This window comes from Cavenderia fasciculata (assembly GCF_000203815.1).
Source record: "Cavenderia fasciculata unplaced genomic scaffold Scf_ET2XIPL01COFD4-5, whole genome shotgun sequence".
Classification (NCBI taxonomy): domain Eukaryota; phylum Evosea; class Eumycetozoa; order Acytosteliales; family Cavenderiaceae; genus Cavenderia; species Cavenderia fasciculata.
The window spans coordinates 2,878,185-2,890,657 of NW_004457695.1; the positions used below are offsets into that span (position 1 = coordinate 2,878,185).

The window sequence follows — 12,473 nt, forward strand, 5'->3', positions numbered from 1 at the left end:
TTGAACTTGGAAATAATATTATTAATATTTAATTTTTTGATCATAAATATTTGCATCTCTCAAATTTGAATAAAAGAGAGATGTACGAATGCCAATTAATTAATTTCCCACCCCGCGTACCCAATTGAATCATCATCCGGTCTTCCACCCAACAACACAACAGTTTCATTTCCTTCCATCTTTGGTTTAATTTTGTATTAAACAAATCCATCCCTCTTTCTTTTTCCAACCACAATAAAATTTAATTTTAATTTATATTTATTGATACCTAGCTATTATATATGATATTAGTATTATTACTACCTACCTACCATTGTGTGTGTGTGTGTGTTTGCGCCCCTATTGTCAGATTTAACTAAAAAAAACATTGTCCATGTGTGATGATGATGATGCTGATGAGGAAGAGGAGTATTCCTCGTGTGATTCAAAGTAAGGGGTGCGTATACATACATAACCCTAACCCTAACCCCCTCCCTCTCTCTTTCCAAAAAATAAATAATGGTATTTTTTGATGTGATGGTCGGTGGTTGTTTGTTTGTTGTGTATGTAGGTGGTGATGACGGTTTGTATGAATGGTTAATCTAAACTAATACTATCATCATCATCATCACATAATCTTGTTTATTATTATCACTATCACTATCATTATTATTATTATTATTATTATTGTTTATTATTCAAATAATAATAACTAAATTCAAATTTATTTGTCTCTCCCTCCTCTTCTTTCAACCTCCTTCAAAAACAACTCTTTCTTTTTTATTTGATGAGTATTCTCGAGTAAAAGAGGATTTGTTTCATCACATCAAACAAAAATTATCATCGGAATCGCTCAAGTAGTGTTTTTTGGATGAAATATTATTTGGCCAATCACAAGGAGATCAGATTTTTGCAACACAACAATCCAGCAAATAAAGCACAAATCTAATTATAGCAATAACGAGGATCCCTCCAACAATTCAGATTCGTTGTTGAAAACTCTTGTAGTCATTCGCAAACCAACCCAACAACAGCAGTGGCATCAACACTACAAAAAACAAACATCGACATTTTCAAAAGGATTGTTGTAGCATCATTCAAGTTGTGAGTGCAGCTAGAGTTGAATCTATCTCTTCTCTGTACTTCAATCCTCCTCCACAAGTGATTTTATTCTTCAATTAGCTCATTATCTTATAATCTCATCAGAGTGGCCCTTCGTCGTGTGGCACTCTTCTTAAATCTCCATTAATATTGTTTTAGTAGGTTGTTTCAGAGAGAGTTTTAGTTTATGTTAACACATTAACAAATAATAATAATAATAATAGTAATAATAATAATAAATATAGATAGAATAGATATAGATAGAATAGATAGAATAGATAGATACAAATGGGACTGTTAGGATTAATCTTTAAAAAGAAAAAAGATCCATCATCTGCTCATGGCGAAGAAAAGGAAAACAAAGAGATTCAAGAACAAGAAAATGAAGGTTTAGTTAGTTCAGATACTTCAATCGCGATCGCTCCCAAAAAGGTAAAAAAAAAACATACATATCCCAAAATATATATATATATATAGATAGTTTTGACTCATCATCTTTCCTCTTTTCTTTACCTTTTCTTTTAGTCAAAGAGTTCAAAAAAACAATCACCACCTCCATCCAATACAACATCAAATACAAGTGATAATCAAACAAGTGGTGGTAGAAAAGATGCAGGTGAAGTGGCCAACAACAATCAACATCCAGAAGATGATGAACCAATGCCAACGATCATTATGATTAGCAATAGTAAAGGATTGCAAAAGTCAGATAGAAAGTGGTTGTCACAGATTAATCTAAGCGAAGAGGTGATCAATACGAATTTCCCAACCATTGTACATATTATGAATTTCCTAAGGAAAAAGGATTCCATCTATTATAAATATATCGAGCAGCCAGAACAATTGGCTCAAATCAAGGAATCACTAAAAGACCAAATGCCATCTGTCATTGTATCAAATACTGCTGCTGGGGGTCAACACTCTTCTGCTAATAGTTCAGATGAAGAATCTGAATCAAAAGGTCATCATAAACATCATCATGGACGTCATCATCATCATCACCATCACCATCATCGTAAATCACAAGATAATAATAATAACGGTCATTCACCAACTAATACAAAACAAGAAGATCAACAACAAACAACAAATAATAATAATATTATTAATTTGGATGTTCCAATTATTCATATAACATCGGCAGCTGCTACCAATGAATCAGCAACATCATCATCAACTATACCAACAACAATAACAACAACATCACATAATAATTCTATAAATCATGTAATAATATCAAATCCAACAACCCATTCTGGTAAATCCATATCATACATTATGGAAGCTAGAAAGAGAAGAATAGACCAGGCACGTATATTTTTAGAGCCCGGTGTGTTTGCAAAATTCCCCGACGAGATTGAGACGGCCAGTCACAAACTATTGGTCGAGGGAAATCCAAAGGAACAATACAAGAATCTCGATTTTGAGGCACGTGGTGGCTTTGGTAGTGTGTTTGCCGCCAAGAACAAGAACCCTCACTCGCAATACGACCGTGCTATGGTTGCCCTAAAGAAAATGCCTCATCGTACACCCAAACAAAAGAGAATGAATCTTGCCGAGATTGGGTTTATGAAGTTTTGCAAACACCCCAATATTGTCACCTTTTTGTCGTCCTACCAAAAGAATGAAGAGGTGTGGATGATTATGGAGTTTATGGAGGGTGGAACACTGCGCGAAGCCATTTCCAACTTTATATTCTGTGAGAGTCGTATTGCCTATGTGGCCAAAGAGATACTCAAAGGCATCCAATACATGCACAGCCACAGTCTGTGTCACCGTGACCTCAAAAGTTCCAACATTATGATCTCTATGAAGGGAGAAATCAAGCTCATCGACTTTGGCTTGGCTATCGACTTTTCCATCGAACGTGAAGACATTCACATGTGTGGATCCCCCTTTTGGATGCCTCCCGAGCAAATCCAAGGTCAACCGCATTCATTCTCGGCCGATATTTGGAGTTTTGGTGTTTGTATAGTCGAGATGATCAATAGAAAGGTGCCTCACCACAACTCTCGTCTCAAGGCTATGATCTCTGTCGTCACCGATGGCATCAAGTTTACAAAGGCCGAGCATCCAGATTGGTCCGATGAAATACTAGACTTTTTAGACAAGTGTCTCCAAGTAGACCCAACCAAACGATCAACAGCCCAACAATTACTTGAACATCCATTCCTTTTAAAATGTTGTACTCTAAAGGAAATTAAAGAAATTCTACCTGCTCTTTTCATGTCTAATACTTTATCAAAACAAGGTTTATTTTAACTAAGAAAAGAAAGAAAGAAAATAAATAAACACAAATTGTATATAATACTAAAAAGTTAAGTCTTTCCAAACAACCACTCTCCCTATTCTTGGTTGCTTACCACATTTGTTCTTTTGATTATATTTTTTTTTAATTTTGATTTTGAATTGTTGTTGTATAACATTGCTTCTTCTTTGTAGTTTTAATTATTTTTTTCAAGGGTTAGAGTAGAAATATCAACCAACATAATTCAAAAGTATAAATCAAAATATGATACAAGGTAAAATATTCCATTCTTCCACTACAAACCTTTTTCTTTCATTTTTATTTTTCTTCGCAGTGTATTGACAAAGTGAAAACAGGTGGCTCCAACAATCGCTGGCTATTTGCAAGATTGATGATACTTTTGGTTATAAATAAATATGTATATTTATTATTATTATATTAAAATTATAATTGGAAAGTTTTAATTTATTTTGATACTACATTACTATTATTAAATGACGACGGTGATGATGATGATGATGATGATGACGATGATTCTTATTTGTATATTGTTTGCCTTTTGTTGTTGTTGTTGTTGTTGTTGTTATTCTTGTTGTTCTTATTGTTGGGTGGTTTTAAAAAAAATCTGTTTGGGTATTTTAATCTTGAATCAAAAGTTTTGGACTAGAGTTGTTATTATTACTATTTTGAGTTGGTGGTGGTGAATCATTATTTAATTCATCAATCATAAAGATTTGACTTTGAGATAAAAGTGCATTCAAATGTTCCATCTTTTTGTTTTCATCTTCAAATCCAATTGATTCGGCAACTAAAATGGAGGAAAAATAATTAATAAATTTATCCAACTTTTGTTAAAATCTCTTTTTTTTCTTTTCTTTTCTTACATTCAGAACCAAGATTAATTGGAGATAAATCTTGTGATAATATATTTGATAAACTAAAATTGTCGATATTTGGAAGGATTGAACCTAATTTTGAAACAGACATTGAATGATATTGCTTAAAAGTATCCAATAATAAACATGGTAAAAACTTTGTCCACACTTCATATCCTTTAAGGAATGTTGGTAAATATTGTGATGATGATTGTGAATCTGAACTTAATCTTATATAATTCAACATTAATAATATTATTCCTTTATATTCTAAAAAAAAAAAAAAGAAAAATAAGAGAAAGAATATTAATATCAAAAATTAAATAATCGTCAATCAATTTCTTTTTTTTTCATTTTTTTTCTTTTTCTTACCATTATTTTGAGTTTCAGAATAACATTGAATAAACTTTTTTAAATGATGAGTACAAAAATATTTAATAGAAGTTGAATGATTTTGTAAAAACAATTCAACTATTAAACCATAAAATTTTGAATGATAAATATTACTAAAAAAAAGAAAAAAGAAAGGTTAATTATACTTATTTTACACTTTCATTTTCTATTTTTTTGACTTACTTAAATTGGAAAAACCAATCAACAAGATGAGTCCATAATTCAGGTGAGATATAAGCTTGAGAAGTTATTTTTTTCTTTAAACCTCTTTGTTTGATCATGTCGATCAAAAGTGTAAGAGCTTCGACTCTAAAAGAGGTGAGAGTTTTTTTGAAATTGGGATCCACTGCCATGTCTAATAAAAGTTTACACACGGAATTCATATGGATTGTACTAAAATATTGAAGCCAAAGAGTGGTTCCACCCGATGAAAAGATGGAATCCTTTTCAGCCTGAAAAGTGTTGTTGTTGGAATGCTCGATGCTTCTATTGATCATGGTGTTTATGATGCGGAGTGCCATATAACGATGTTCAAAACTATAACCAGATGATTTTTTACCTCCTTCATTGGCCAACACCTTGTTTAAATGTTCACCAAAATCTTTACTTTGGAAAAAACAAAATCCTACCCCAATATCGGGTCCATAAATATTCATCTCCTCAATACATCTAATCATAAAATCTGTACTACCTTCTAATACTATATAATTTGAATCAATATCTATTTTTACTAAAAAAAAGGAAAGATAATATAAATAAATTAATATTTCTTTTTTCTTCTTTTTTCTTCTTTTTTCCTTTTTCTTTTCTATATTTACAAGTTGAATGAATAAAATAATTTGAAACATTTTGATAAAATTTTGATTTGAGTAAACCTTTTTGAATCTTTTTAGTATCCATTGGATTAGTTGTTTGGTACTCGTTTACACTTCTCGAGGCACGTTTTGAAATGACAATGAGAAGATCTTGGATTGGTTGGAAATGCATATTTTCAATGAGCACTTGGAAATAGGTTTTTTGAGCGGGAGGATAAATCTCGGATAAAACCTCTATCGTGTAAAAGGTGTATTGTGAAAAGAGACATTGAATCACCTTGCAAAAATGATATATATTTCCTTTGGTCTCAAAGTTTGTAGTCTCTACACTTGTCTCTATTTTGCTTTGAATAATATGTTTACATTTAAATATTCCAAACAATGTATTTACTACAAATAAATAAAAAATATATAAGTACAATATTTTATATTGCACAACATATCTAAATATGTATTAAACATACCAATAAGAGGTAACTTTTCCTTTGCCAATGAAATAAATGGAGGAGTTGGATGAACAAACAAATCCATTACTTTATAGGATCGAACAATCTCTGGTGGAATGTTTGGATCAATTGCCAATGTTAGACTTGATCGATTGTTGTTTGCTCCATTTTGAAATAATGTACCAAGACTACCAGTTGAAGTTGTAGATGTAGATGTTGTACTAGTAGAAGTAGAAGCAGAAGTAGAAGTAGAAGTAGTAGTAGTCATTGGAGTTGTATTATTTGGCATACTTCCAGTACTACCTCCAAGTGGTGATTTACCATTACTACTGCTACCACTACCATTACTACTATTACTAAATACACTATTACTACTTGTACTAAGAGCACCAGTACTACTACTCTTTGAACTATCTTCTCTCTTTATATGAGGAGGAAAGTTTTGTGTAATGAAATGTATCAGAATCTGTATGGCTCCATCTTTTAATAGGAAATCTTTGATACTCGAGTTGACAGTTGGTAAATCACTATCAAGGAATCTTATTATATATGAATAATATGATTGATCCTGAGAGTTACTTGACATCTCTCTCTTTTCTCTTTAAATGATATTGCCTCTACTCTACTCTACTATATCTATCTATCTATCTATATATATGTCTTGTCTTCTATCTATCTATCTATCTATCTGATATATATACAAATAAATCTTTTTTTTTCTCTTCTCTGTCTTTTCTGAGATGTATATATTAATTTGATAATGGGTAATACTACTGGCCCAATTAAAAAGGATAAAAATAGGTTTTAATAATGGAGAGTTTTTTTTTAATTTGTTTTTTTTTTTTAATTTGTTTTTTTTTTTGTTTAATTTGTTTTTTTTTTGCATGATCCTTCCGATGTGATCACCATCTAGCTAGAAATGACTCTGTTTGTAACCTCTCTCTCTTTTGTTTCGCTTAAAGTTTGTTTAATTTAAAAGATGCACTTTTTTAATAAATACAGGGTTTACCCTTATTGCTTCCAATTACAGAATCGTGTCTGTAGTAGGTAAGGAAAGGAAGGGAGGTAAGGTGAAGGATAGAAGAAGAATATAGGGGGCACGTATGTGATTAGAGAGAGAGAGGATTGATTGATTAATGTTGTGTGTGTGTGTGTGATTCAACTAGCTAGCAGTGTAGTTGGGTGGTTCAAAAAAAGACAGTCCTCCCAATTAAATAAGCTTGTGATGGATGATTGTGTTGTTAAAGAGATAGGGTGAAAATTATTGAATCGATCGATCAAATCGAATTTGGAATTGTAAACAACCATGTAAACCCTTTGATTTATTAATTTATCTTCATTTATAATATATTATTAAATCTATCAATCTATCTATCTATCTTTCTATTTGTTAATTAATAATCATATATTTATTTAACAGTTAATAATAAATAAAACTTTAGTTGATTAATGTGGGGATGATCTTGATAATCGATTTTAAACCACGGCGTCGATGTCATTGAAAGACAACGATGATGGATTAAAAAAAAACCGTCACCTCAGTTTGTGGGTGCTGCCCTTTGTGATTTCAAAAGTCACTCCCCCTTTTCACCTAATCGGCGCTAGTGATCGCATCAATTGAGCCTTTGCACCACCATTTTCCACATCCTTGCCTTTGTATTAATTTTTCAAAGCGCGTGATGGTCGACCAAAGTACCCCCCTCTTACCACACAGTTTGGTATGTCGATGAGCCACCACAATTGTCGACAATGATGTGTGAGAGGGCGCCCAATGACAGCCTTGAAAGAATGCTTTTCGCCAAAAACGGTGAAAATCTTGCGGATTTTTCAAGTGAAAAACTCAACAAGGCCAGATCCAAGCAACCTCAGCGAAAGGCTTGTCCCCAGCCAACAAACACTTTTCGACTTTTTGCAAGCCCCAGCCATCACCACAAGCTAGCTTTGGCGGAGGATATTGATTTTTCATAGTCGATCGAAATTTTTGAAAGAAATGATCAACCAAACAATGTTTGCTCATGATCGTGTGCCTCTTTGGTTCGTAAGTCATTGTATTGTATCAAACCTTCCACATCCGCATCATCTATTGTCTTTTTGTTTTTTTTTTCATTCTATTGCATTCTATTGTTGTTGTTGTTGTTGTTGTATACACATATAAATATATAAATAATCCAAAACGAGAGAGAAAAGAGAGAAACAAGAGCCACACACAACATACTTAGAAGAATTTGTAAGTGCCAACCAAGTTTATATTGTTATAGACAAGACAGAAAAAAAACGACACTTTACACAAAAAATATACTATCTCAACCAGGGTTCAATGTTGAAAAAAAAAGTTAAAGTAAAAGTTGGTGGGATTCAGATAGGAGGATAAATGAGACCCTTTTAAAAATAAGATGGGTTGCATATAAAAAAAGAGGAGAAGAGGGGAGAAGGGTCGGACAACACCTTATCATTTTTCATCATCCACACCGAATAAAAAATGAAGGAAAGGAAAAGAGATCGAAATCTATACAAGATTAAAATCTTTCTATTTATGACAGCAACAACCTAAACGGTAACATCCATGCGCAAAATTTCGCTAGCGATTCTACAAACGTTGAATGGACAAAAATCCAATAATGCCCAACCCATAGATGGCAGAAGGGGTGACCAAAGCCCAACAGCATGTTGCTGCAACGATTTGTTGTTGGAATCACACACGCGTTCACTCGAATAAATAAATTATTTTTAATTTTTTTTTCAACATTGATGGCGCCCCTCCTCGACCTTTGATGCCCTCTTCCACCTCCTCCTTGTTGAACAAACATAACATCCACACAAACAACACTTCATCCATCATCATCATCACCGTCAACCAACAACACAACAGAGAGTTTCAGTGGGTATCCTTACACGTAAGTACCCATATAATTAGTCAAGACATCTATGCATGTCCCTCTTTTTAGCCAATAGGATAAAAAAGATAACTATAATTATACAAAACAAAACGTGGCATGTGTTGGAATATCAACGTGATGTGTGATATTCTTTTTTCTGCTTGCTTACTTATGCTTGCTGCTCTTGGCTTCTTGGCTTGCATGGTTCGCTGATCGCGCGCATTGGGTTTCAAAGCGATGGTCCATCCCTTCCATACCCTATATTTTATTTATTTATTTAAAATGTTTTGAGAAATTTAGAAATTTTCTTTAATTCCTCTAACTTTTTCTTTTCCTTTTCTCCTATACACATATATTATTATTACAACACATTTATATTTTAGGAACCCAACAAAGACCACCTGGCTTTACGAGATCTTGACCCTTCCTTCCTTCCTTCTTCTTCTTTTCTAGAACCCAAGACCTTTGACCCCTTTTTTATTTATTGCCACACTCTGACTCGTCCACCTCATCACATACACTCATCACATACAGATTATTATATTATTTCTTTGTAAATATCTTTTATGTCTAACGAAAAAGATCTTTATTCTTCACAATACAAAAGTAGTACTAGCCTCCTCTTTTGACATACACACACACCCTTTACTACTACTTTCAATCATAAGATCCATTTTTGAATGTCAATTTACTCTTACATACCAACAAAACCAACTCATCATCATCATCATCACCTCCACTCCCATCCATTCATCCAACCAAATAATATAAATAATATTATATAATATAGGCTTTCATCTTTTTCCCCTTTTTCTATTTTATTCTTTTATATATTTATATATATATCTATCTCTCAAATTCTCTCATATATATTATTTATTAAATTAACTTTCTCCCAAATATATTCCTTTATATTTAATTTTAATTTAATTTCTCTTTCTCTTTTTTTTTTTTTTTTTTTTTTTTTGTTTTTTTAATATATATTTATTTATTTAATTTATTTATTCCTAAATGGACATGAGTGATAATCAATCATCGACTACATCAAATAACAACAATAATAATAATAATAATAATGTATGTAAAAAATATTTATATTATTTTTAAATATTTCATTCCCCTTTTTAACCTTTTTATTTATTTTTAGGAAAAACAACAACTGGAATCATCAATAGAACATTTACCATCATTTTCAGAAATAAAAAATGGATATTCTTCGACTTTGACTGCGGTAAGCAGTAGTGGTAATAATAATAATAATAATACATTGAATCCAACACCACCACCAATAGGCACTATCCATCATCATACAACCAGTTTTACACCCTCAATGTCCAATCGGCAACATTTGGAACCATATTCAAACGAGCCATTTTACCCTGGTGCGCATCACCAGCATCATCATCATCTTCATTCAACTCTACCTGTATTTGAAAATCATTTACCACCTCCACCATTTCATAGTGGTGGCCCTCCTCCTCCTCCTCCTTCCCATCATCACCATCATCAATCTTCATCCTCCTCCTCTTCCTCATCCTCTTCATCCAATACCAATACTTCGACCACCACATCATACCCTTATAATACATCACACTTGTCTTCTCCTCCTTCAATGCCACAAATTTCTTCTTCACATTCCCAAGATTTGGCATCTCATCCACCGCCCCATTCGAGTCATCTTTTGCACCTCCAACACCCACATTCTCATCACGCTTTGAATCATCATCATCATTATGCTAACCGTCTAGCTCACCTTGAATCCCCTCCTCCTCCGACTGGTGGCCAACCCCCACCACCATCGTTGCCCAGTTTCCCATCGAATGTTACCACTCCATCATTCACTCCTACTCTTCCACCACCCTATTCGTCCCACGGTGGAGGTGGTGGCAGTGGAAGTAACAGTTCATTTTTTACTTCACCACCTCAACCTATTGACATTGGAGATACTTATAGTAATAATAATAATAATAATACGACATCTAACAACAGTAGTGGTACAACGATTGAATATCCATATCATTCATCCAGTTCCTCATCTACCGGTTCACAATCACACCATATTTTTTCAACTCATGGTCCACCACAACAAAGCCAACATTCCTCATTGCCCATACCACCATCCATTCATACACTCAATCCCTACTCTGCGGGAATTTATACAATAGGTGGTGGTTCAGGCGGGGAAAGAGGAGGAGGACCAATCATACCTGGAGGCGGTGGATTTTCATCATCGATGCGACCCAACGCGAGCGTGAATCTACGATCAAATCCACCATCCCCACCAATCAATAGGACAATAGGAGGAGGAGGAGGAAAACATGACATGGATGGTAGTTCCAATTCATATTCTACTGTTAGACCATCATATAATCCAAGCCTAACATCAAGTAGTAGTAGTCTAAGGTCATTGTTTAATGTAGATAATAATAATCAAAATAATCAAAATAGAGATATTAATAATAATAATAGAGATTTTGATGAAGGTAGTGAATCAAGTGTTGATAATCTACATCATCACCATCATCATTCAAGTAGTGGAGGAGGACCATATGAAGATAGAAATTTATCTTCTCCTCCTCCAATAACAACATCAACGACATCGACAACAAACACAAATCTTCCACCATCATCATCATCATCATCATCATCTTATAAACAACGTAATCCAAATACTAATAATAATAATAATAACAAATCATCAAACTATCATCCATATAATAAGAATAATGATCCAAATAATAATAATAATCCGAATAATAAGAAATATGGTGGTGGTAATAATGATAAAGATAGAGATAATAAGAGAGGTAGATGGAGACCATCACCACAAGAAAAAGAAGTATTGGAAGCATTGTGGAATGTAAATCAGTATCCAGATAGGACAGAGAAATACCAAGTTGTAGAAAAGTTAAAACAGTGTGTCACCATTGACCAGGTATCGAGATGGTTCAAACACAAACGCGAGAATCTTGCCCAAAAGGGTGAGTTTGTTTACAAGGCCATTGCAAGCAAGAAATTCACACCCGAGGAGGTGTCCACGTTGGACAGCGCCTTTAAAACCACGCCCTATCCAACCCAAGAAAATATCCAAGCCATTGCCAAGCAACTTGGTGTCGATCCACACAAAATCAAGAATTGGTTCAAAAGTAAACGTTGTCGGATGGCTTCAAGAGGTCAATTTGAATTTAAACCAAAATCTTCTCTACAACAACAACACTATCTTCAAAAACATATGGAACAACAACAACAAAGTCAACAAAGTCAACAACAACAACAACAACAACTATTACCTACTAATACTACAAGTTCAACATCTACTACTACTACTACTACTGATAATAATCCATATTTAATATCTGGGTCTTCTTCTTCCTCTTCCTCTTCATCTTTATCTTTACCTTCATTTAATCAACAACAACAACAACAACAAATGAATTATAAACAACAACTACAACAACAATATTATGATGAAGATGAAGAAGATGACTTGGATGATGATGATGACGACGAAGAAGAAGAATAAATGAGAAAAAAAAAAAAAAAGAAAACGAAACGATTCAACCAAAGACCGGTAAAAAAAAATAAAATAAAATAATTTAAAAAAAAAAAACAAAATTTGCACCAACCTTTGCTATCTTTTGAGTACTTGCTTGACAAGGTTATTTTCGTAAAAGTAGTACAGAAAAAGAGAGAGAAAGAAAGAAAGAAAAGATTGGTCCCGAGTACTATATTTAAATCTC

General features: G+C 33.2%; 5 protein-coding genes across 5 annotated transcripts; 3 read left to right on the top strand and 2 right to left on the bottom strand.

The window, feature by feature from the left end:
* Positions 1 to 373: 373 nt before the first annotated feature.
* On the top strand, positions 374 to 1,228 carry DFA_08718 (uncharacterized protein; the record flags this gene model as incomplete). Its single annotated transcript, XM_004356151.1, has 2 exons — positions 374 to 429; positions 1,162 to 1,228. 2 exons carry the CDS (start codon positions 374 to 376, stop codon positions 1,226 to 1,228), a joined length of 123 nt encoding a protein of 40 aa, XP_004356204.1.
* Positions 1,229 to 1,368: 140 nt separating this feature from the next.
* mkcD (putative protein serine/threonine kinase) lies at positions 1,369 to 3,553 on the top strand (the record flags this gene model as incomplete). Its single annotated transcript, XM_004356152.1, has 3 exons — positions 1,369 to 1,512; positions 1,606 to 3,331; positions 3,543 to 3,553. 3 exons carry the CDS (start codon positions 1,369 to 1,371, stop codon positions 3,551 to 3,553), a joined length of 1,881 nt encoding a protein of 626 aa, XP_004356205.1.
* A 413-nt stretch (positions 3,554 to 3,966) lies between these two features.
* On the bottom strand, positions 3,967 to 6,443 carry DFA_08720 (uncharacterized protein; the record flags this gene model as incomplete). Its single annotated transcript, XM_004356153.1, has 6 exons — positions 3,967 to 4,136; positions 4,213 to 4,473; positions 4,576 to 4,709; positions 4,780 to 5,326; positions 5,415 to 5,801; positions 5,876 to 6,443. 6 exons carry the CDS (start codon positions 6,441 to 6,443, stop codon positions 3,967 to 3,969), a joined length of 2,067 nt encoding a protein of 688 aa, XP_004356206.1.
* Positions 6,444 to 8,767: 2,324 nt separating this feature from the next.
* On the bottom strand, positions 8,768 to 9,407 carry DFA_08721 (uncharacterized protein; the record flags this gene model as incomplete). Its single annotated transcript, XM_004356154.1, has 3 exons — positions 8,768 to 8,823; positions 8,903 to 8,991; positions 9,376 to 9,407. 3 exons carry the CDS (start codon positions 9,405 to 9,407, stop codon positions 8,768 to 8,770), a joined length of 177 nt encoding a protein of 58 aa, XP_004356207.1.
* Positions 9,408 to 9,750: 343 nt separating this feature from the next.
* Positions 9,751 to 12,256, top strand: DFA_08722 (uncharacterized protein; the record flags this gene model as incomplete). The annotated part of the gene is made up of 2 exons (XM_004356155.1): positions 9,751 to 9,810; positions 9,881 to 12,256. 2 exons carry the CDS (start codon positions 9,751 to 9,753, stop codon positions 12,254 to 12,256), a joined length of 2,436 nt encoding a protein of 811 aa, XP_004356208.1.
* Positions 12,257 to 12,473: the final 217 nt, after the last annotated feature.